Source organism: Mandrillus leucophaeus, unplaced genomic scaffold (assembly GCF_000951045.1).
Source record: "Mandrillus leucophaeus isolate KB7577 unplaced genomic scaffold, Mleu.le_1.0 Scaffold75, whole genome shotgun sequence".
NCBI lineage: Eukaryota > Metazoa > Chordata > Mammalia > Primates > Cercopithecidae > Mandrillus > Mandrillus leucophaeus.
The window spans coordinates 7,259,122-7,281,330 of record NW_012108141.1 but is presented as its reverse complement, the minus strand read 5'-3'; the positions used below and the strand labels follow the sequence as shown (position 1 = coordinate 7,281,330).

General features: G+C 36.3%; 1 protein-coding gene across 2 annotated transcripts in view; it reads right to left on the bottom strand.

Moving 5' to 3' along the window:
* Positions 1-22,209, bottom strand: part of LOC105529148 (chromosome unknown open reading frame, human C4orf22) — a 670,589-nt gene that overhangs the window by 15,986 nt on the left and 632,394 nt on the right. For both annotated transcript variants that reach the window (XM_011966234.1, XM_011966235.1), the window contains one exon: positions 2,613-2,742. In XM_011966234.1, coding sequence (XP_011821624.1) covers positions 2,613-2,742 — 130 coding nt within the window. The remainder of the gene's footprint in view (positions 1-2,612; positions 2,743-22,209) is intronic.

Here is a 22,209-nt window from a genome sequence, read left to right as displayed (position 1 = left end):
AAAGGAACTCTAGAGATCAGAAAGAAACAAAACAAACAACAGCAACTACTACAAAAACCCTCTATCTTCTAGTTGTGACCACTAAAACCCAGGGAAGTTAACTGAATTTATCAAGGTCATGCAGCCAATTAATAGTAAAGCCTAGGACTCTGTTTACTAATGCTGAGACCAACATTTCTTTTCATAAGTCTACTATTAATTTTTACTTTCCATAAGATAAAATTAAAATTTAAAGAAATATACGTATCCAAATGTTGTTGTATGTCTTGCTTAATAATTCTTACTCTTACCACTCATTAACCAAATGCTTGCTCTTTATTCAAGAGGTGGAAAAAAATTTCTTCAAATGTATCATAAAATCTAATCAAAATCTTTCAGAAAAAAAGAGACAAATGTTATATGTCATGTTGAAATCTCATGGTTGACTACTTTGGAAGTTTGAGTTTTAGTTAAAATTATTTCAACCATGTTTAAGCAACAGTTCGCATTCAATAATGATTCCCCAAAGACTGTAAAAACTACAAATCATGACATGCATTCTTGAAATATGCCATTAGTTAAAATACAGCCCTAAAATAGTTTAAATATGATGTCATTCAAAATTGATTCAAATATTTGTTTCGCACATCTTAACAAGAGTGTTCATAATTTAAAATCTTTTCTTATTTATATAATTTAGACTTCTAAGGAAATGACTCTGGAAATGCTATTTATTAAGTTTTCTGTACTTTGTCCCAACTGATCTCATTTTGACACCCATAAGTAAAGAAGAACCACTAGAGAGAAAGTATGTTGATAAACTACTCTGGTATAGATTCATAATAAATACAGCCCTAAAAACTCTCTGATCCAGTACTTCATTTCACTAATGAGAAATCTGAGACCAAATAAGAGTATTGTTATTTTGAAGGAGATAGCATTGTGTTAGAACCTGCTAGTTGTCTACTTAAACCTCTCTTCTCCCTTTCTCAGAATACCTGTTTTTAGCTGGGTGCATGGTCATTTGAATTAAGATTGTATTTCCCAGCTTTGCATGTAGCTAATCATCTCCGTAAGACTAACTTCTTACAATGGAACATAAGTGAACGTTTGTGCGGTAGCTTTTTGGAAATTCCCTTTAAAGGCATCAGGGGAATGTTCTTTGTACCCTCTCAACGCCATCCATGCATTATGTTTTGAATGTGGTTGTTTTGGCTGGAGACCTATTTTGGCCCAAGAACATGAGGATTACTCTGGCCCAGATGACTGTGGAGCTGTCATTTAAACCTTGGACTGTCACTATCTACACTTACATGTGGAAGAGAAAGCAGCTTCTATCCTGTTTAAATTACTACCTAGGCATTTCTGATATTTGTAGCTGAATCTCATTTCAGGTAATCATCTATTTCTTGCTACAGAATTTTGGTCATGAATTCTGTAAACACATGGTTATTTAGCTTTTTTTTTTTTTTTTTTTTTGAGACAGAGTTCCACCTCCCAGAGGTTCAAGCCATTCTCCTGCCTCAGCCTCCTGAATACCTGCGATTACAGGCATGCACCAGCACGCCTGGATAATTTTGTATTTTTGGTAGAGATGGGGTTTCTCCATGTTTGCCAGGCTGGTCTCGAACTCCCAACCTCAGGTGCTCTGCCTGCCTCAGCCTCCCAAAGTGTTGGCATTACAGGCGTGAGCCACTGTGCCTGGCCTATTTAGCATTTTTTATGTACAAGGAACAGTACTAAGTGGATATGAAATACAGATTAGATTTTTGACTTTGGTTTTCTAAAAATTTTTGGAAAAGTTTTTATAACCTGACTCCCCTTTCCTTTGGCCCATCCTTGTCCATATTCCATGTGTATCACAAAATTTTTATTTATTTTACTATGAAAGAATCTTTCTTGCTTTTGGAGTTTATACTGATGCTTTCATGTGAATCACAGTTTTCAAAATTTAAAAACAACAACAAAATGAAACCCACCGATACAAGTCAAACACATAATGACTTCAAGCAAAGTTGCAACTTCCATCCCTAGACATATGACAAATCATAATAAAAAGTCATGATTCAAATGCAGTCTTTGAAAATATGCAAGATGTAAGTATTTGTCTTTGAACAAATTCAAAATATCATGAGACGTGTCTTTAAAATATTTAAATAAAAGTGTTTTCCAAATTAACACTTAGAAGTACATTAAGAACCAAACCATTTTTAGTGTTGGTCACATACACAGAGGGGTATTAGAATTCTGAGTACAAATGTAAGGTGAGAATCTCCCTTCTCTAAATGACCCTCCTCCCCACTAACAGTAACAAGTGGCTGGACATCTCCAGGATCAGGGGAAGCACCTGCGCGGCCTACTGGCTCCCTGGTGCAACTCTATGCTAGGCATGGAGAAGTGTTTCCACTTGTGAGTTCTATTTAAATTCCCCCTAAACTCTTTCTTATTAATTTCTAATAATTTATGAAGCTATGGAGTGGCTTTTAAAAGGTAGTACATGCTCTAAGTTTCAAAGTGCTATTTCCTTTCTAAATTTAACAACTTAAGAGTGTCAGATACTTAACAGATTTTTTGAATAGTGGCAGAAATAAAATAACAGGTGAAGAGATACATAAGTGTAAAAGAAGAATTACCTTTGGGTCCACATTGAGAATTTTTCTGTCTCTTTTGTATCTGAAAAGTAAGCCTTCTGGATTATCGGCAATCACTTGATAGTTGGGACTTGAATTACAAACAGCAATATCAGCGTCCCAGTTGTAAAAGCTATAAAAATAAACATGTATTAGGAATTAAGATGTATAATGCATGAAATTGATAAATATAGTTTAAGAACTATTTGGGGAAGTTCAGTCATAAGATAAGTGGGGAACAAACCTGCCATACAACCATGTAGAACACATTTGAGATGAAAATTCTTGCACAAGAGATTACATTGGGTTATTCTCAAATCAGTTAGACACACATATATGATGGTTTTGCATGATTTTCTGGACACAGAAGACCTAGGGCCTATTACAGTACTATTACATTCCCAGGAAGTCAAGATGAAAATTGATGCAATTTAAGGCTATTTGTTCTAGTGCAGGTTCTTCGGGGTATTAAGAGACTGTTTACTGGAAGGGAGGGCACACTAAATCACCTCTTTCATTCAAAACAATTCCAAATAAATTCCTTTCTTTCAGGCTCCATTTTTTTCCTCAATAATATGTTTCTCACGGAGTGAGGAAACTATTTATATTTGAGTGGTTACCGTGGGCCACACATGAGGTAATCTATGGTATCACAACCCCCATATGAAGTTGCTCTCATTTTATGGACAAAGCAAAAAGACTAGGGGAGGTCAGATAGCTTCATTAAAGTCTTGAAACTAATATGCCACAGGGCTAATATTTCAACCCAAATTTGTCTGTTTCAAAGCACACATATGCACTTTCTATTTTTCAATATTGCCTTCAAGCATTTGATATTTATTTATTTATTGAGATGGAGTCTTGCTCTGTATCCAGGCTGGAGTGCAGTGGCGTGATCTTGGCTCACTGCAGCCTCCACCTCCTGGGTTCAGGCAATTCTCCTGCCTCAGCCTCCTGAGTAGCTGGGACTACAGGTGTGCGCCACCACACCCAGGTAATTTTTGCATTTTTAGTAGAGATGGGTTTCACCATGTTGGTCAGGATGGTCTTGATCTCATGACCTCATGATCTGCCCACCTCGACCTCCCAAAGTGTTGGGATTACAAGTGTGAGCCACCATGCCCTGCTCATTTCATTTTTATATTTTGTATGGAAACTTCCTATTTGTTCTACATTCTGTTTTGTACTTACTTGTCAGAATTGAATGTAACACTGTCATATGAGTTGAAAGAATCCTCAATATATTTATACTTTCTTACATATCTTGTAAAATATAAAATAAAAATCTACTTATTTTTATTTACCTTATTCCTACTAACACATTTCTAATATATATTTGCTTTTAAAATGATGGTCACAGAAATAACATAAACCAGGGTGCCTCTCAAATGTTCGTAATGTTTATTTTTAATGATATTCTTCTGATCCTGTTTCTAGGTTGTTTTGCCCTCTATTACTCCCTTTCTTTTTTGAAAAGAGTAAATTTCATTGTTTAACCTCACTGAATTATATTGTTTTCTGAGGCACCATTATTACCACTTTCATATCATTACCTAAAAGTGCAATGTTTACCCTCAAAATTTTCAATACTTAGAAAAGATTGATTATATAGATCATATATTTATATCACTGGGAGGGGGGCATATCAGTGAGAACAATTTTCTTCCCCTACTACCTTTTCTATGGCCAGGACATAGAATGTCTGCCCTACTGAGGCACAGAGTAAGAAAAAGTAATTTTCCAAACATCCTTGTCTGTTTAGTCAATTCTCCCTAAGAAAACAGGAATGACTATGTGATTAGTGAATTGAGATTAGTGAATTGAGAAGAAGTGTCCATTCGTGGCCTTTTAGGCCCTCAACTTAATAAGCCTTCACAAGCGAAGTTTAAGATGGCAGGCTCAGCCCCCAGTGGAGTGATGGCAGGGGATGAGTCTGTAGCATTGGCAGTCAATTCAGTGGATGAGTCTGTAGCATCAGGAGCCAATTTGACTATGCACCCAAGCTGGATTTTCCAATTCAGTTTAATTGATAATGAAAAAGATAATTTTATATCCATCCTACTGACTATTCAGTTAGGATATTGCCAAATTGGAGTGGGGGACATGGGTGTGATTTTTAACTTTACATATATTTCTACCTCAATAATTATTTATGAGATATATAGATATAGATAATTCTACCAAAATACTTGAGTCAGAGATGTGCTTAGAGTGGCATGGTTTATATCACACATTCCTATCTTGTTGCTCAGACCCCAAACTACAAGTCTTATTGAAGTCCAGGAAGATTTTATATAAATGTTTTTTACACAACAAAAGTAAATTTGTATAGCTCATGGTTCTTTTGATGAAGATATTTTGGTTGTTTCATTAATACTTTTGTTCTCCTAAGCAGAGATAGAAACCAGGCTTTATTTCACATGCCAATTATAGTAGCTGATAATTATTAGTATTTAAGAAAAATTAATAATTACCTAATAATGGTCATGTGCTAGGTACTATTATAAGTCTAATGAATCTATTATCCCATTTAATCTTTTCACCAAATCCATGGAGTAGGTATAAAATATCCATTTTATTCATGTAGAACTGACAGGAAAATGACATCACTTGGATTCCAATATTAATGACTGATTCCAGAGCCTGCACTGACTAATACATGTACTCTTTGTCCCACACACTACTGGTTGTGACTACACTACCTAAAGCTCTGTAGCATATATGACTGCTGATCAAAATACAAATTTTCAAATTTTTCTTGGTAGACCTCCAGACTACAACTATAGTCTCTCTTGCAGTGTAGCCATGTAATAGAAATTTAGTCAATGGAAAAAAGGGCAAAAGTGCTATTTGCCACTACTAGCCTGGGCCCATCAAAACCTTCCATGTTCTTTTTCCCATCCAGCTAGCTGAAATGAAGATGATAAATTTGAAAGCCATCGACATGGTTTGGATCTCTGTCCCTCCCCAAATCTCATGTTGAATTGTAATCCCCAGTGTCGGAGGTGGGGCCTGGCAGGAGGTGATTAGATCATGGAGGCACATTTCCGTCTTGGTACTGTCCTTAACATAGTGAGTGAGTTCTTGTGAGATCTGGTTGTTTAAAAGTGTGTACACCTCCCTCGTCTCTTTCTTCTTCCTGCTCCAGCCATGTAGAGTGCCTGTTCCCACTTTGCCTTCCGCTATGATTGAAAGCTCCCTGAGACCTCCCCAAAAGCATGTGCCGCCATGCTTCCTGTACAGCTTGCAGAACCATGAGCCAATTAAACCTTTTTTTTTTTTGATAAACGACCCAGTCTCAGATGTTTCTTTATAGCAGTGCGAGAACAGACGAATACAGCTGTATGTGAAAGATATTTGGACTTTGGAGAAACCTAAGGACAAAAGAGTTGAGCTAGTTGAGAAAAATCTCTATTTAATGATTTCCTATGACATCTAGGTTGCTTTAAATCCATGAAATTTTCAATTAAACAAGCATTTAACTAGTACCAAGTATATTCCAGTTAGGTCCTGTAATTACGGTTTCTACGAAATAAAACATGTTCCTGGGAAACAGTGGTCTAGCACAATGTTTCTTAAACTGAGATCCATGGCAAATTTCTGGCAGTGTGAATTCTCTCTGAGCAGTTTAATATATGTAAAATATAAATATAGTCAGCCCTTTGTATTCCACAGCTATGGAATAAAAACCCTAGATTAAAAATATTTGGGAAAAAATGTGTCTTTACTGAACATGTACAGGTTTTTTTTGTCATTATTACCTAAACAATACAGTGTAACAACTATTTATACAACATTTACATTGTATTAGGTATTATAAGTGATCCAGAGATGACTAAAAGCATAGAGGAGGATGTTCATAGATTATATGTAAATATTACACAATTTCATATCAGGGACTTGGGTATTCATGGATTTTGCTACCTATGGGAGGCCCTGGAGCCAATTCCCCACAGATACAAAGGGAAAACTGTATATTCTGAATTATTTTGATTATCATTTTATTACTCATTACAGAACTATATCATCTCAGTACCTATCTGTATGCTTATATTTACCATTGTCTTCATGCCAAATTAAAATAATTGAATTAGGCCTTCAATGGATTATGGCACAGTAGTATGAAGCTGAGTAATTTGTATATATATTTACAAGGTATAATTTTTTAGGACAGAGAAACATTAGTACTTAAGGGAATTTGTACAAACAAAAATAAAACACTCACAAAGGTAACTTTTTGTGACATGAAAATATTTTATTGAAAAGTAAAAAGGCCAGAGGGACATCAGCAAGATAATGGAATAAGAGACTCCAGCCCTCACACCCCCACAGCAACAGCAATTTTAACAATGATCTAGGAATTGTATGCATCTGTGGGAAACCGGAAGTCTAGTGGAGAGATTCTAGAACCCTGTTCATGGAAAAAAAGTTTGAAGATAAACACATTGAGGTGGGTAGCAACAGTTACACTTTACCCACATCACTCTCTTCTAAGGCAGCATAGCCTAGGGCTGAGGGAGATCTCACAGGCCCATGATTTCTCCCACAGGGAGAAGTGAGAGCTGAGTGAGGGTCTAGCTTCCCCAGTCTTATGGAATGGTACCCAAGAGGCTTACATTGGTCTTCCCACTCCCAGATTACTGAGGTGACTGGCATGACTAAATAGTCTTGAGGGGAACTAGGAGCAGGTAAGAAGGGATGAGGCTTCGAAACAACCACCGTGAAGATCTCAAAATATGGCCATATATCCTACTAAGTGGCTTATGGACTCCACCAAGAGGCCCACCTGTGAGCTCTATGGAAAACCTCATCTGCACTGTCCCCTACAGGCTAATTTGCACCCTCTTCATTCTGTGTGCACTGCTGAGATGGTGCAAGCAAATACTCACAGAGAGTGCGTGTATATCAGCAGCCAGTTCAACTCTGCAGGACTGGGAAAAGGTACACAAGATTAAATACTTCAGGGCATTGCCATGTGAAAGATAAAGAGGAGGCTCTCAACACCGGGCCTGACTTAACAGGATCAAGAGAAGACATACAATCCCAGGACTTCCTCATAGGAGGAAAAAGGAGCAGTGGGGTGGGCATACCCATAAAAAAGGCCTGAGAGACCCTCAAAATCTCTAGTTAAGCTGACTTGTGAAGGTATTCTTTGAAGACAGTTAGTAACAACTTGAAAATGTGACTGCTTCTTTCAACACAAAACTTTAAAAAGATGAAGAATCAAGGAAACATGAGACGACCAAAGGAACAAAATAAAGTTAATGTGGCTGACCTAAAAGAATTGAAGATTTACAAGTTGTGTGACAAATTATTTAAAATAGTCATGTTATATGAGCTCAATGAGCTATAAAAGAACACAGATTTACAACTAAATTAAATCAGAAAAGCAGTACATAAACAAAGTGAGAAATTCAACAAAGAAATGGAAATCATAAAGCTGAAGACTATAATGATTGAAAAAAAATCAACAGAGAGCTACAACAGCTCATTTGGTCAAACAGAAGAATCAGCAAACTCAAAGGCAGATCATTTGAAATTATCCAGTCAGAGGACTAAAAAGACAAAGAATGAAAAAGAGTGAAGAAAGCCTGCATTACTTATAGGATGCCATCAAATGAGATGGTATGTGTAATATGAGAGTTCCAGAAGGAAGAGAGAAAAAGAAAGGAAAATAAAGTTTACTTAAAGAAATAATGAGATAAAACTTTGTAAATCTTGGGAAAAATTGAACATCCAAATCCATGATGCACAAAGATTCCCAAATAGGCTAAACATCAATTGATCTTCACTGAGACACATTCTAATCAAATTGTCAAAAGTCAAAGACAGAGGGAATTTTGTAAGCAGCAAGAGAAATGACTCATCATCTACAAAGGGAACATTCCCCTCTCCCCAAATAATAAAACCATTAGCAGAAATCTGAGTAGAATTTTTATAGGTCAAGAGAGAGTAAAACAATGTATTTAAAGTGCTGAAAGAAACAACAACAACAACAAAAACCTGACAACAAAGAATCATTTACTTGGCAAAGCTATCCATAAAAAATGTAGGACATAAAGACTTTCTCTGATGAACAAAAATCAAATAAGTTTATTACCACTATACCTGCCTTACAAGAAATGCTACAGGATGTTCTTCAAGATAAAACAAAAGGACACTCAGTAAAAACATGAAAACATAAAAGTATAAAACTTAGTGGTAAAGACAAGTACATACTCGAATTCAGAATTGCCGAGACCAGCTCAGTCGGGGAAACCCTAACCTAGTGGCACTAGAGGAATTAAAGACACACACACAGAAATATAGAGGTGTGGAGTGGGAAATCAGGGGTCTCACAGCCTCCAGAGCTGAGAGCCTCCAACAAAGATTCACCAACATATTTATTGACAGCAAGTCAGTGATAAGCATTGTTTCTACAGATTATAGATTAACTAAAAGTATTCCTTACGGGAAACAAAGGGATGGGCTGAAATAAAGGGATGGATCTGGCTAGTTATCTGCAGCAGGAGAATGTCATTAAGGCACAGATCACTCATGCTATTGTTTGTGGTTTAAGAACACCTTTAAGCGGTTTTCCACCCTGGGTAGCTCAGATGTTCTTTGCCCTCATTCCGGTAAAACCACAACCTTCCAGCGTGGGGGTCATGGCCATCACGAACATGTCACAGTGCTGCAGAGATTTTGTTTATGGTCAGTTTTGGGGCCAGTTTATGGCCAGATTTTGGGGGGCCTGTTTCCAACACAGAATCCTCTAATACTATAATGATTATGTAAGGATAATTTTTAATGCTAATGTAATCTACATAAAAAAGTATTAAAAATAACTATAGAATAACTTGTTAATGAACATACATTATAAACAGGTGTAAATAGGGACATGATATCAATGACATAAAATGGAGGGAGAAGTAAAAGTGTAGAATTTTTGTTTGTGATCAAAGCTAAGTTTTATAAGTTCAAAATAGCCTGTCATAACTATAAGATGTTTTATGTAAGCTTCATTGTAGTCATACAAAAAACAAAACACCAGTAGCAGATAAACAAATATTAAAAAATGCACAATCAAAATATAATACTGCAAAAAATTAACAAATCTCAAAGGAAAATAGCAAAAGAATAAAAAGGAGAACAAGAACTACAAAACATTTTGAAAACAATGAAATGGCAATAAAAGTCCTCACCTATCAATACATACTGCAAATTTAGATGAATTAAATTTTCCAGTCAAAATAAAGAGTGACTAAATCAATTTTTTTCTAAAAATGATCCAACTATATGCCGCCTGCAAGACATTCACTTTAGGTTTGAAGACACATATAAGACAAAATTAAGGAATGGAAAATATTCCTGAGGCCAAGGTGGGCAGGTCACTTGAGCCCAGGTATTTGAGAGACCACCCTGGGCAACATGGTGAAACCATGTCTCTACAAAAAATGCAAGAACATTAGCCAGGCATGGCAGTGCACAACTGTATCCCCAGCAACTCAGGAGGTTAAGGTGGGAGGATCAATTGAGCCTGGGATATTAATGCTACAGTGAGCTGTGATCACACAACTGCACTCCAGTTTGGGCAACAGAGTAAGACTCTGTCAAAAAAAAAAAAAAAAAAAAAAAAAAAAAAAAAAAAAAAAAAAGGAAAGAAAGAAAGAAAGAAAAGAAAAAAAAGAGAGATATTCTATGCAATGATAACTGAAAAAGAAAAAATAGTTATTCTTAGACAAAATAGACTTAAAAAAACTGTCAAATGAAATAGGAAGTTATTGTATAATGACAACGAGATTAATTCATCAAGATGAATTAATAGAGATGTATCACTCAATGCTGGAGCACCTAAATGTATAAAGCAAATATTAATAGAACTGAGGGAAGAAACCAACAGCAATACAATAACAGTAGAAAACATCTACCCCCACTTATAGCATTGGATAGATCACCCAGACAGAAAATCAATAAAAAACAGAGGATTTGAAGAACAAAGGGAAATAACAGATATAGGACATTATAGATGTAGAACATTTCATCCAACAGCAGCAGAATATACATTCATCTCAAGGACACATAGAACATTCTCCAGAATAGATGGTATCTTAGGTCATATAACAAGTTTTATTTTTTTCATCTTATGTTTTATTTTTTATTTTTATTGTTTTAATTTTTATTTTAGGTACAGGAGCACATGTGCAGATTTGTTATGTAGGCAAACTCGTGTTATGAGTGTTTGTTGTACAAATGATTTAGTCAGGCATGTACTAAGCCCAGCACCCAATAGTTATTTTTTCTGATCCTCTCCCTCTTTCCACCCTCCACCATCAGGTAGGCCTCAGTATCTATTGTTCCCCTCTTTTTGTCCATGAGTTCTCATCATTTAGCTCCCAATTATAAGGGAAAACATATGATATTTGGTTTTCTGTTCCTGCATTAGTTTGCTAGGGTAATGGCCTCCAGCTATATGTTCTCATTTTTAGTATATGTGCTGCCGAAGCAAGCACCAGCTATATGTTCTCACAAAAGACATAATCTTGTTCTTTTTTATGGCTGCATAGTGTTCCATGGTGTGGTGTATATGTACTATGTTTTCTTTATCTTGTTTACCATTGATGGGCATTTAGGTAATTCCATGTCTTTGCTATTGTGAATAGTGCTGCAATGAACATACACATTTATATCATATAATGATTTACATTCCTTTGGGTATATATCCAGTCATGGGTATTTCTGTTTTTGGGTCATTGAGGAATCACCACACTATTTTCCACAATGGTTGAACTAATTTATACTCCTACTAATAGTGTATATGTATTCCCGTTTCTCCACAAGTCCATCATTATCTTTTATAGGTTGGTGCATAAGTAATTATGTTTTTGCCATTAAAAGTAATGGTAAAAACTACAATTTTGCACCAACCTAATTTTGTTTTGACTTTTTAATAATAGACATTCTGACTGGTTTGAGATGGCATCTCATTGTGGTTTTGATTTGCATTTCTCTAATGATCAGTGATGTTGAGCTTTTATTCATATGCTTGTTGGCTGCATGTATGTCTACTTTTGTAAAGTGTCTCTGTTCATGTAGTTTACCCACTTTTTAAGGGGGTTGTTTGTTTTTTTCTTGTAAATTTAAGTTCCTTCTAGATAATGGATAGGCCCTTTGTCAGATGCATAGTTTGCAAATATTTTCTGTCATTCTGTAGGTCGCCTATTTACTCTGTTGATAATTTATTATGCCATGCAGAAGCTCTTAAGTTTAATTAGATCCCATTTGTCAATTTTTGCTTTTGTTACAATTGTTTTTGGCATCTTTGTCATGAAATCTTTGCCTGTTTCTGTATCTAGAATGGTATTGCCTAGCTTGTCTTCCAGGATTTTATAAAGTTTTAAGCATTACAGTTTAGTTGCTAATCAGTTAGAGTCGATTTTAGTATATGATATAAGGAAGGGGTTCAATTTCAACCTTCCGCTTATGGCTAACCAGTTATCCCAGCATCATTTATTGAATAGGGAATCCTTTCCCCAATTGTTTGCTTTTTTAAAAAAAAATCATATTTGTCAAAGACAAGATAGTCATAGGTGTGTGGCCCTTTTTATAAGCTCTCTATTCTGTTCCATTGGTCTATGTGTCTGTTTTTGTAGCAGTAGCATGTAGTTTTGGTTACTTTAGCCCTGTAGTATAGTTTGAAGTTAGGTAATGTGATGCCTCCAGCTTTGTTCTTTTTGCTTAGGAATTTAAGCAGATGCAGTTATACCAAGTACAATTTCTGACACAATGATATAAGACTAGAAATAAATAATGTGAGGAAAGTTGGAAAATTCAGAACTTCGTGGAAATCAAACACCACATTCCTAACCAACCAATAAGTCAAGGAAGAAACCAAAAGCTAAATAAAAAATACACTGAGATACATTAAAATGGAAACATGATATACCAAAACTTATGAGATTCAGTAAAAGCACTTTTAAGAAGGGACTTCACAGTGATAAATACCTATATTCAAAAGAAAATCTCAAATAAATAATCTAAATTTATATGCAAGAAGCTAGAAAAACAAAAAGCTAAGCTCAGAGTTAAGCAGAGGGAAGGAAACACTAATGATCAAAGAAGAAATAAATGAAATAGATACTAGAAAAACATTAGAAAAGACAAATAAAACTAAAAGCTGGCTTTTAGAAAAGATAAATAAAATGGACATATCTTAAGTAGACTAATTTAAAAAAGAGAGAATGCTCAAATAAAGTTAGAAATGAAAAAGAAGACCTTTTGTTTGATACCACAGAAATACAAAGGATCTTAAGAGACTATTATGAACACTTACCAACAAATTGGATAACCCAGAAGAAATGGATACATTCCTGGAACCATCCAACCTAACAAAACTGAATCTTGAAAAAAGAGAAGATCTAAACAGACAAATAATGAGTAAGAAAGTTGACTTAGCAATGAAAAAAAAAAAAAGCTTAGAAACAGATGTCTTCACTTGTGAATGCTTCCAAACATTTAAAGAAAAATTAACACCAATCCTGCTAAACTCTTAGAAAAGATTGAATAGGAGGGAATATTTCAAAATTCTTCTTATGGGGCCTACTTTATCCTGATACAAAAGCCAGACAAAGAATTCACCTACAAAGACAATTATAGACCAATAACCCTGATAAACATAGATGAAAATTCTTCAACAAAATAATAGCAAACAAAATTGAATGGTATATCTAAAGATTATACACTATTTACAAATAGGATTTATCCTTGGGATACAGGGATGGCTCAACATATGCAAATAAATAAATGTGATATATCACCATATGATAAAAATCACATAATCTCCATAGATGAAAAAAAAGCATTTGACAAAAGTTGACATCCTTTCATGGTAAAAACTCTCAATAAATTAATACAGAAGGAATGTACTTCAGCACAATAAAGGCTATATATAATAGCTACAGCTAACATCATATTAAATGGTGAAAAGCTGAAAGCTTTTTCTCCAAGATTAGGAACAAGACAAGGATGCCTACTCTCACCATTTATATTAAATGTAGTACTGTAAGACATAGCCAGAGCAAATAAGAAACAAAAATAAATGAAAGACCTTCAAATTTGAAAGAAAAAAATACAATTGCCTCTGTTTGCAAATGATATGATCTTATATACAGAAACCCTTATTGACTTGACCAAAATATTGTTATAATTAATAAAAGAATTCAGTAAAGTTACAGGACAAAAATCAACAATAAAAGTTCAGTTCCATTTATATACATTAACAATAAACTCTCTAAAAATGAAATTAAGAAAATAGTAACATTTATAGTAGCCTAAAAAAAAACTTAAAAAAAAAATTAACCAAGGAGGTGAAAGATATATACACTAAAACTAGAAAACAATAATGAAATAAATTGATGACATAAAAAATAGAAATATATCTTATGTGTATGTATTTGAAGAATTAATATTTTAAAATGTCCATGTGACATCAAGCCATCTACAGATTCAATGCAAATTTTGCCTTAAAAGAGAAGGAAATCTGCCATTTGTGACATCATGGATGGACCTGTTGGGCACTATGCTAAGTGAAAAAAGCGAGACAGAAAGGCAAATATTGTTTGATCTCACATATATGTGGAACCTAAAATAGCCAAAATCATAGATGCAGAGAGTAGACTGATGGTTGCTGGGGGGTGCCCAGAGGGTGATATGAGGATATGTTGGTCAAAGGGTTGAGTACGTGATTGGTGATCTAATGTGTAATATGATGGCTTATGAGTAATAGTATAGTACTGTAGGTCCTAAGTTTACTCAAAAGAGAGAAAGAAAGAAAGAAAGAAAGAAAGAAAGAAAGAAAGAAAGAAAGAAAGAAAGAAAGAAAGAAAGGAAGGAAGGAAGGAAGGAAGGAAGGAAGGAAGGAAGGAAGGAAGGAGAAAGAAAGGAAGAAAAAAGAGAGAGAAAAAAAGGGGGGGGGGGGGGAGAAAAAGAAAGAAAGGAAGGAAGGAAGAAAGAAAGAAAGAAAGAAAGAAAGGAAGGAAGGAAGGAAGGAAGGAAGGAAGGAAGGAAGGAAGGAAGGAGAAAGAAAGGAAGAAAGAAGGAAAGGAAGAAAGAAAAAGAGAAAAGAAGGAAGGAAAGAAAATGGTAATAATGTGAGGTGATGGATGTATTAGCTAGCTTGATTGTGGTGATTATTCACAATGTATACATATATTTCACAGTTGTAAACCTTAAATATATATAATTTTTAAATAAAATGGAATATAGAAGATTTTATATTAATCATGGTGACATTTAAGTATTAAATTTTTTTTTTATCTTTGTGTAGCCAGCCGGTAAAACAGATGACTCTATAACTTTATTTTCCAAACTAGGACGCTATTGCGAAAGACAGGGCCTGTTACTAATACTTGTGCCAAGACAAGAGTAAGCCTGGACTATCCTGGGCAATCAGATGTGTGGTCTCCACAACTATAAATCATTTAAACACTGCTGAATTAGAGTTGATATATTCAATGTTTCTGTGAAATGCTTCCAAAGTTTTTCCATAGATTTGCCAAAAATACAGTAGAGATGTTTAAACAATGCAAAAACATGTTTTCTTATGGTTGATCCTTTTTATTTTATTTTATTGCTGTGGAAAAATTATATTACATGGAATTGCATTTATGGTACAGAGAGATGAAATTTAATCTAGAATAATACATATTCACGTTCTTTTTTCTATTTTCAAATAATATCAAGGCAATAATACATTGTGTAATAGACTAATTTTTTGAAATGTTACAGTCCATGTAAAAATATAAGTTTGATCAGTTATTTGGGTTGATAAGAATATGAAATCTAAAGTTCAGTGTTGCTATAAGTCAGTTAACTTGGCTCCTATATATGACTATATATTGTATCTCTAACCTCAATCTGAAATTTAATAAATGGATATGCCATTTAGGAAAATACAGATAATGGTTGAAAAATCTACTACAATCTTTATAAAAATAATTAAGAAAATTAAGAGTTATGGCAACAGACAGAAGGTTCAGTCAGAAGGTTCATTTAGTTCATTGGGCCATTTAGTTATGTATTATTATTAGTATTTTACAGGAGAGAAAAATTGAAGCTACAGAATGTGCTAGGTATTATATAGCAGAATGGGCATTCAGTCTATATTTTAAGATGATTTTTCTCATGGCTGGACTTTGCTAATTACTACCATATGTCAGATTTGTCAGGCTAGGCCAAAAGTCCTGCTAGCCTATGGAATCAGTAAAGATTCCCCCCTAAGAGCAAACCACAGGGAGAGGGAAGGCAAGGAATAAACTCCCAGGTGGGACTTTTGAAGCCAATTGTCTCCTTACAGTTGAAACAGCAGCCACAAAGCAACAGTTGTTTCCTCTCAGGGAAGGTACCGGGTGACTTCTGTTGAAAACTTGGCTTACTTCACTATGTGTGCTAAGAGTAGGATTGAAAACCTTCGAGCTTGGCTTGGGTTCACTAGGCCAGGGATATATATATATGTGTGTGTGTGTGTGTGTGTGTGTGTGTGTGTGTGTGTGTTAAAATTAGCTAAACCAGTTAGCTAAAACCAGGATGGTGATTGAAATAAAACCTCCCTGTGCAGTCTTTTTGTGTTCCTGAGCCCCCTCTTGCCTTGCACTGATCATTGGCATGCTATGGCTATGGAATGAGTTGATTTTTGTAGGAGTAATTGCTTGTGCAAGTACCAGGGTTAACACCTGAGTGAGACATGGCCTGCTTCAAGTTTGATGGAACTGGTAATCTGGTCCAGAACATCTCTAAATACTTGACATTGTTCATGTCAATTTTGCCAATTGTCTTGTTTGAATGGGGTGCTCCCCACCTCAGAAACAATCATCGTCATGCCTCCCACTCAATTGGTCCATCTTAGAAGTTCTAAGGGAAACATTTAGGTAAATAAGGATCTTTGGAGGTTTTCTGGCTTCAAAGTAGTTCTGTCCAATTTTTTCCTGCAGACCTACAGGAAAATTGCTGCTTAGAGGTCACGCAGCTTAGGGTGAGGCAAGGAGCCAAGCAAAGTGCCTGTGAAGCCATGCTAATTCACTCACTCACTAACTCATTATTATGTCTTTTCTCATTTAAAATCAATGGAGAGGATATTCTATGGGATGGGCACACTTTTAGGTGTTTGGGACAGAATGAGAAAAAAGATACAGTCCCTGCCTTATGAGTCCACTGCTTAATAGGGAAAACCCAGATAATCCTAACAATACAAGTATGCCTGGAATGCTATGAAAAGACACAGGAGAGAAACCTTGTCCAGACCCAGGGGGAAAAAAAAAGGACAGAATAATAGCTCTCTGGAGGGAGTAATGCTACAGTTGAACCCTAAATCAGCAACAGGACTTAGTCCAGAAAAAGGGGTGGGATTGGGGATGGAAAAATGGCCTTCCAACTAAGAAAGATGGCGTGGGGAATGCATGTTTTTGAGAAACTGAATGGAGAACGCTGGAAATGGAGTGGCTAGCAAGTCAATATCAGTGGAACAGAAAGTGTAAGCAGGTGTGTCTGAGTGAGAGAACACAATTTTTTTCCCTCCACTCTCACCCACAACAATCAACATAGAAGATATCTGTGACCCAATGTGTGGGAGGTTTTCCCCAAACACCAGCAAGCAAGCAATTTTGTAGGTGGGTGTCTTATTTCAGTTTAATTCTGACACTATCTACCTGGAGATAGTGTGAGATACCACAGGTTGAAAGTTCAGTCCTCAAGACCGCTCCGCCCACATCATCCACTTCAGATGTCAATCACAAGCTTTAAGTTTTTTTTATCTGTGCTTCCAACGGATTAGCTATTAATTAGAAATCCCATGACTCCCTCCTTGGCTTCTACTAACTTGCTACAGCAGCTCACATAACTCAGAGAAACACTCACATTCACTGGCTTATTATAAGGATATTATAAAGGATACAGATGAAGAGATGCATAGGGAGAGGTATGGCAAAGGCTTCCACACCCTTACTGGGAACTTCTACATGTTCAGCTATCCAGAAGCCCTTTGAACCCTGTCCCTTTGGGTTTTTATAGAGGCCTAATTAAATTGGCATAATTTATAAAGCCAATGGTCATTGGTGATGTACTTAACCTTCAGCCCCTCTCCCACTTCTACAGGTTGTTTTAAGGGGTTGGGATGGGACTGAAAATCACAACGATCTAATCAAGCTTTGTTCTTTCTGGTGATGCACCCATTCTGCAGTTACCTAGGGCACCCAAACACCAGTCATCTCATTAGCATACAAAAAGACATCACCTTGAAGAGTCCAATAATTTTAGGAGTTGCATGCCAGGAGATGGGTATGAAGACCAAATATGTATTTCATAATATTACAGTGTATAAGAAATGAGATTGGAGACATACCCACAGAACAGATCTCAGAAGGCCTTGTTTACTACATCAAACAATATGAACTTTATTCTGCAGGTAATAAGGGCATCTGAGGGTGTAAGCAGAAAAGAGAGATGCCCAGATATGCAGTTCCTGGTCCATCCCGGCAATGGGTAATGAATGGATTGAAGGGACTGGAGGCAGAGAGAGCTGGAAATCAGGAGACCAGTTTAGAATCTGTCTCATTAAACCAGGCTAGAATGGAAAAATGATTGTACGTTATGGAGTTGGAGAAAATAATATACTTTTAGGAAATATATAGAAGATAGCAATTATAGAAGTCATTATTGAGCAGTATTATAGATGACCCTTAGGTTCCTAGCTTCAGAGACTGGATGGGTAGTGGTACCATACAGACTGGATAGATAGTGGTGCCACAGGGATAGTGGTGCTATCGAGACTGGATGGATAGTGGTGCTATAGAGATGGGATGGATAGTGGTGCCACAGAGACTGGAGGGATAGTGGTGTCATAGAGACTGGATGTGTAATGGCGTCATAGAGACTGGAGGGATAGTGGTTTCATAGAGACTGGACGACTAGTGGTGCCATAGAGACTGGAGGGATTGTGGTGCCATACAGACTGGACAGGTAGTGGTGCCACAGAGACTGGAGGGATAGTGGTGCCACAGAGACTGGATGAGTAGTGGTGCCATAGAGACTGGATGGATAGTGGTGCTATAGAGACTGGATGGGTAGTGCTGCCATAGAGACTGGATGGATAGTGGTGCCATAGAGACTGGACGGGTAGTGGTACTATCACTTAGGAATGTTAGAAGGAAACACCTTGTCAATGCCTGCACTTTCTATGAAGGGAAATTTTTCCCAAGCATGTCTGACCTTTTGCTCTACTGATTTGATGGGAAATAGAAAAATAGTGCACTATGAAGAGACTTTATGGAACATCAACATTTAGGAAATGTGTAAGGTCCTGAGAAGATAACAGAAATTTGCACACAAACATACAAGGAGAGTTATGATAGAATAATACTATGAGGACAGAAGGGAATATGAGGTACGAAAAAATACTGGGGAGATACCCATTATCAAATGCAGGAAAGGAATGGTAAAATGAACATCAAAATTTGGTAGCTGTTATTGGTAACTGTCCTCTTAGGGACCAGTGTATATTTATCTTAGACTAAAGAGATTTTATGGATAAGTAATCTTTACTGTTACTACTGGAATTATAAGATTAAAATTCTGTTCTTTAAAAATAACAAACATTCTTTGGCTTAATATATTCTCTCCTTCCTGCAGGTTTTGGCAACTCAAATTTTATGACTATGAAAATACTTTGAGCCATTGCAACCTCATCCCTCACCTTTACGTTATGAATATTGAGATGCTCTTTAGCTTTATTGATCTTTTTTGTGAGTAGTCAGAAATTCTGTGTTATAATCACCATACTTTTCCTTCATATCTGTGGATAAATGTCTAGGCTTTGCTAGAATAGTAATTTTCCAGTTATGACTGGACATGACAAAATAAGAATTTTCATTAAAAGCAATGAGTATAATGGGAGAGAAAACCATAGTTGGGCTTGGGTCCTAGGTATCAGCTAGAAAATTCAGGAGTACAGGTTTGTTGTGAGAGATACTGGCCACTCTTTCAGGCTCAGACACTGTGGCTGTGCCTGTGGTGGAATGGCTCTGAATGTGTGAAAACTAAAAAGAGATGTGCAGTTAAACAGCATAATATTATAAATGAGCACAGTGCACCTAGGTTTAAGCAGCTTGGAACTATGATGAAGAAACAGAACAGAACGCTGGGGGAGAGAGACTTCCTTCTCTATTGCTGTATCTGCGGAGAGATCATCAAGTCAGCAGTGGAGCTCCAGGTCACTAAAGTAACTTTCTTAAGTGGACAGGAATTTACTTAGGTGGATACGTTATCAAGTTTAAGTGGTAGTGCTGATAGATGTGGTAGCTAGAATTGAAAACATCACCTGTGATCTATCCCTTCTGGCATTGCATTCACAAGTATGTTATATGCTTTGGTAAAAAGGACTTTGCTGACTTTGTCAGTTTACTAGTCATTTGACCTTAAAATAGGACGATTATTCAGGTAGGAACAATGTAATGACTTGAACTCTTAAAAGCAGCAGAGGAAGGCAGAAGCAGCAGGAGAAATTCAAAGCATGAGAAGGATTTAACACACTGTTGCTGGCTTTCAGATACAGGGGCCACGGGACTCAGTCCAATAGCCAGAAGGAACTAGATTTTGCCAAGAATCTAAATGAATTTAGGAGCAGATTCCTCCCCAGAGCATCCGGAAAGAAATGCAGCTCTGCCAACACCTTGATTTCAGCCTTGTGAGACCCTGAACTGAGAATCCAGCCACACAATTCTGGATTTCTGACACACAGAACTGTGACGTGATAAGTGGGTGTCATTTTAAGCCACTAAATTTGTGGTAATTTGTGACTTAGCAGTAGCAAACCAATACATTAGACCTTGGAGGGGTCTTGGTTTTACCTTAAGGGAGTGTGTTGAAGAGGAAATAAACATTTTAGGATACTTGGGATGTCGGGATGGACCAGAGGCTCAGAATTTATTTTGAATGTTGAAAGGAATTTGACCTCATTTTGTACTTAAGGTTGGGGAATCAGGAATATAAGTTATAATTATAATGTAATCATGAAGAAATAATAAAAATAACACTGAAACAGCACAAACTAAATTAGTGTTGAATCCACATAGAAAAACAGCCTTAGGCAAAAAAGGAAACTAAAAGCTTCATAGTCTTTGACTTTTCACTAAGCCATTTTTTAATTTCTGTACATGATATGGAAAATACATATGTCTATGTGAACTGTAAAGAGCTAAACCAAAGAAATATGTGCTTGTTTATCCTGGGCCAGAACTAAAATGAGGGCAGTTATTTGTTGCAGCACATTATGGTGATGGTAGTAAGAATCAAGAAGAGGAAACATTCAGGTGAAATAATTACAGCTGTTCGCCCAGCTAGTGTTTGCCGTCTGACATATCTCCTTCTGAAGGTCTTCTTAATTCAAATAATAAAATGCTCAATGTTTTATATTTGCATATGATACCATTAGCTTATAATTGCTCCATAAATTCCTACATCAGAACTCTTTCCATTGTACTCTCAAACTTTTCTTTTGCAACTGATTCTTTTCCTCCCTCTATTGCCATTTTTTATAGTGAAACAGAAAGAAGCAATGTCTTATCATGTTTGTGAGTCATAATTTGATGAATATGAGTCATCAGTAAGTAATACTGCCATCTGCCCCCAGGCACCCAAGCTAGAAATGTGGATTATCCTAGGTTGTTCCCTCTCCTTCACCATGCATCCTGTCTTTCATCAAGTCTTACAGATTCTATCTCTTAAATCTCTCTCATGTCTATCTGCTTCTCCCCAAATATTTCATTGTACATCAATTCTTGCCTGAATTAATACAATAGCTTCACAATCAGTCTCTCCCACCCCTGTCACCTTTGGTCTGCATCCTTTCTCATCCATCATCCCCTTGCAATGACGATTATCTCAAAACCTATCACATAAGATATTATATCCCTGCTTACAATACTTTCCTAACATCGATGGCTTTCCTGACACACACTGTAGCTTAGCACACAAACTTCTCCAAACCTGGAAGCCATCTCTCTAGTCACATCATGCACTCCAAACTTCATATTTCTCTTGAGCTTTTTCTACTATGTGCATTTCTCTAAACATGCCATTCCAGGCTCTGCTAGTGCCTCCTACCTGGGAGCATACTGTTTTCTTTGCCTGGACTACTATCTCCACCTTGTTTTTCATCTAGCTAAGTTCTGCACATCCTTCAAATATCATATCATGCAATACTTCCCATGGGAACCTACAACCAGACTAATTTATATTCCAATTTCTGGAACAAATAGATAATCTACTGTAGAAACTAAAGTTCTGTTCTGTAATAACTGATTTACATTCTGTCATTTCAGCTAGGCTGAGAGCCCCATAAAGGTAAGAACAACACCTTATTGGACTATTTCTAGAACTTATTGCAGCACCTTGGCACTTGGCCAGTTCCAATAAATGTTCACCACTATTATTCTAATTATAATAAATTATTCCTTCACTACCATGAGACTGGCATGAGTCTTGTGACTTGACATTCATCTTCAGCATCAGCTTCTCTTTTGCTCTTTTGTCTACTTTTACCTTCTTTAATCTTTAGTCTTTTGTTTCACTA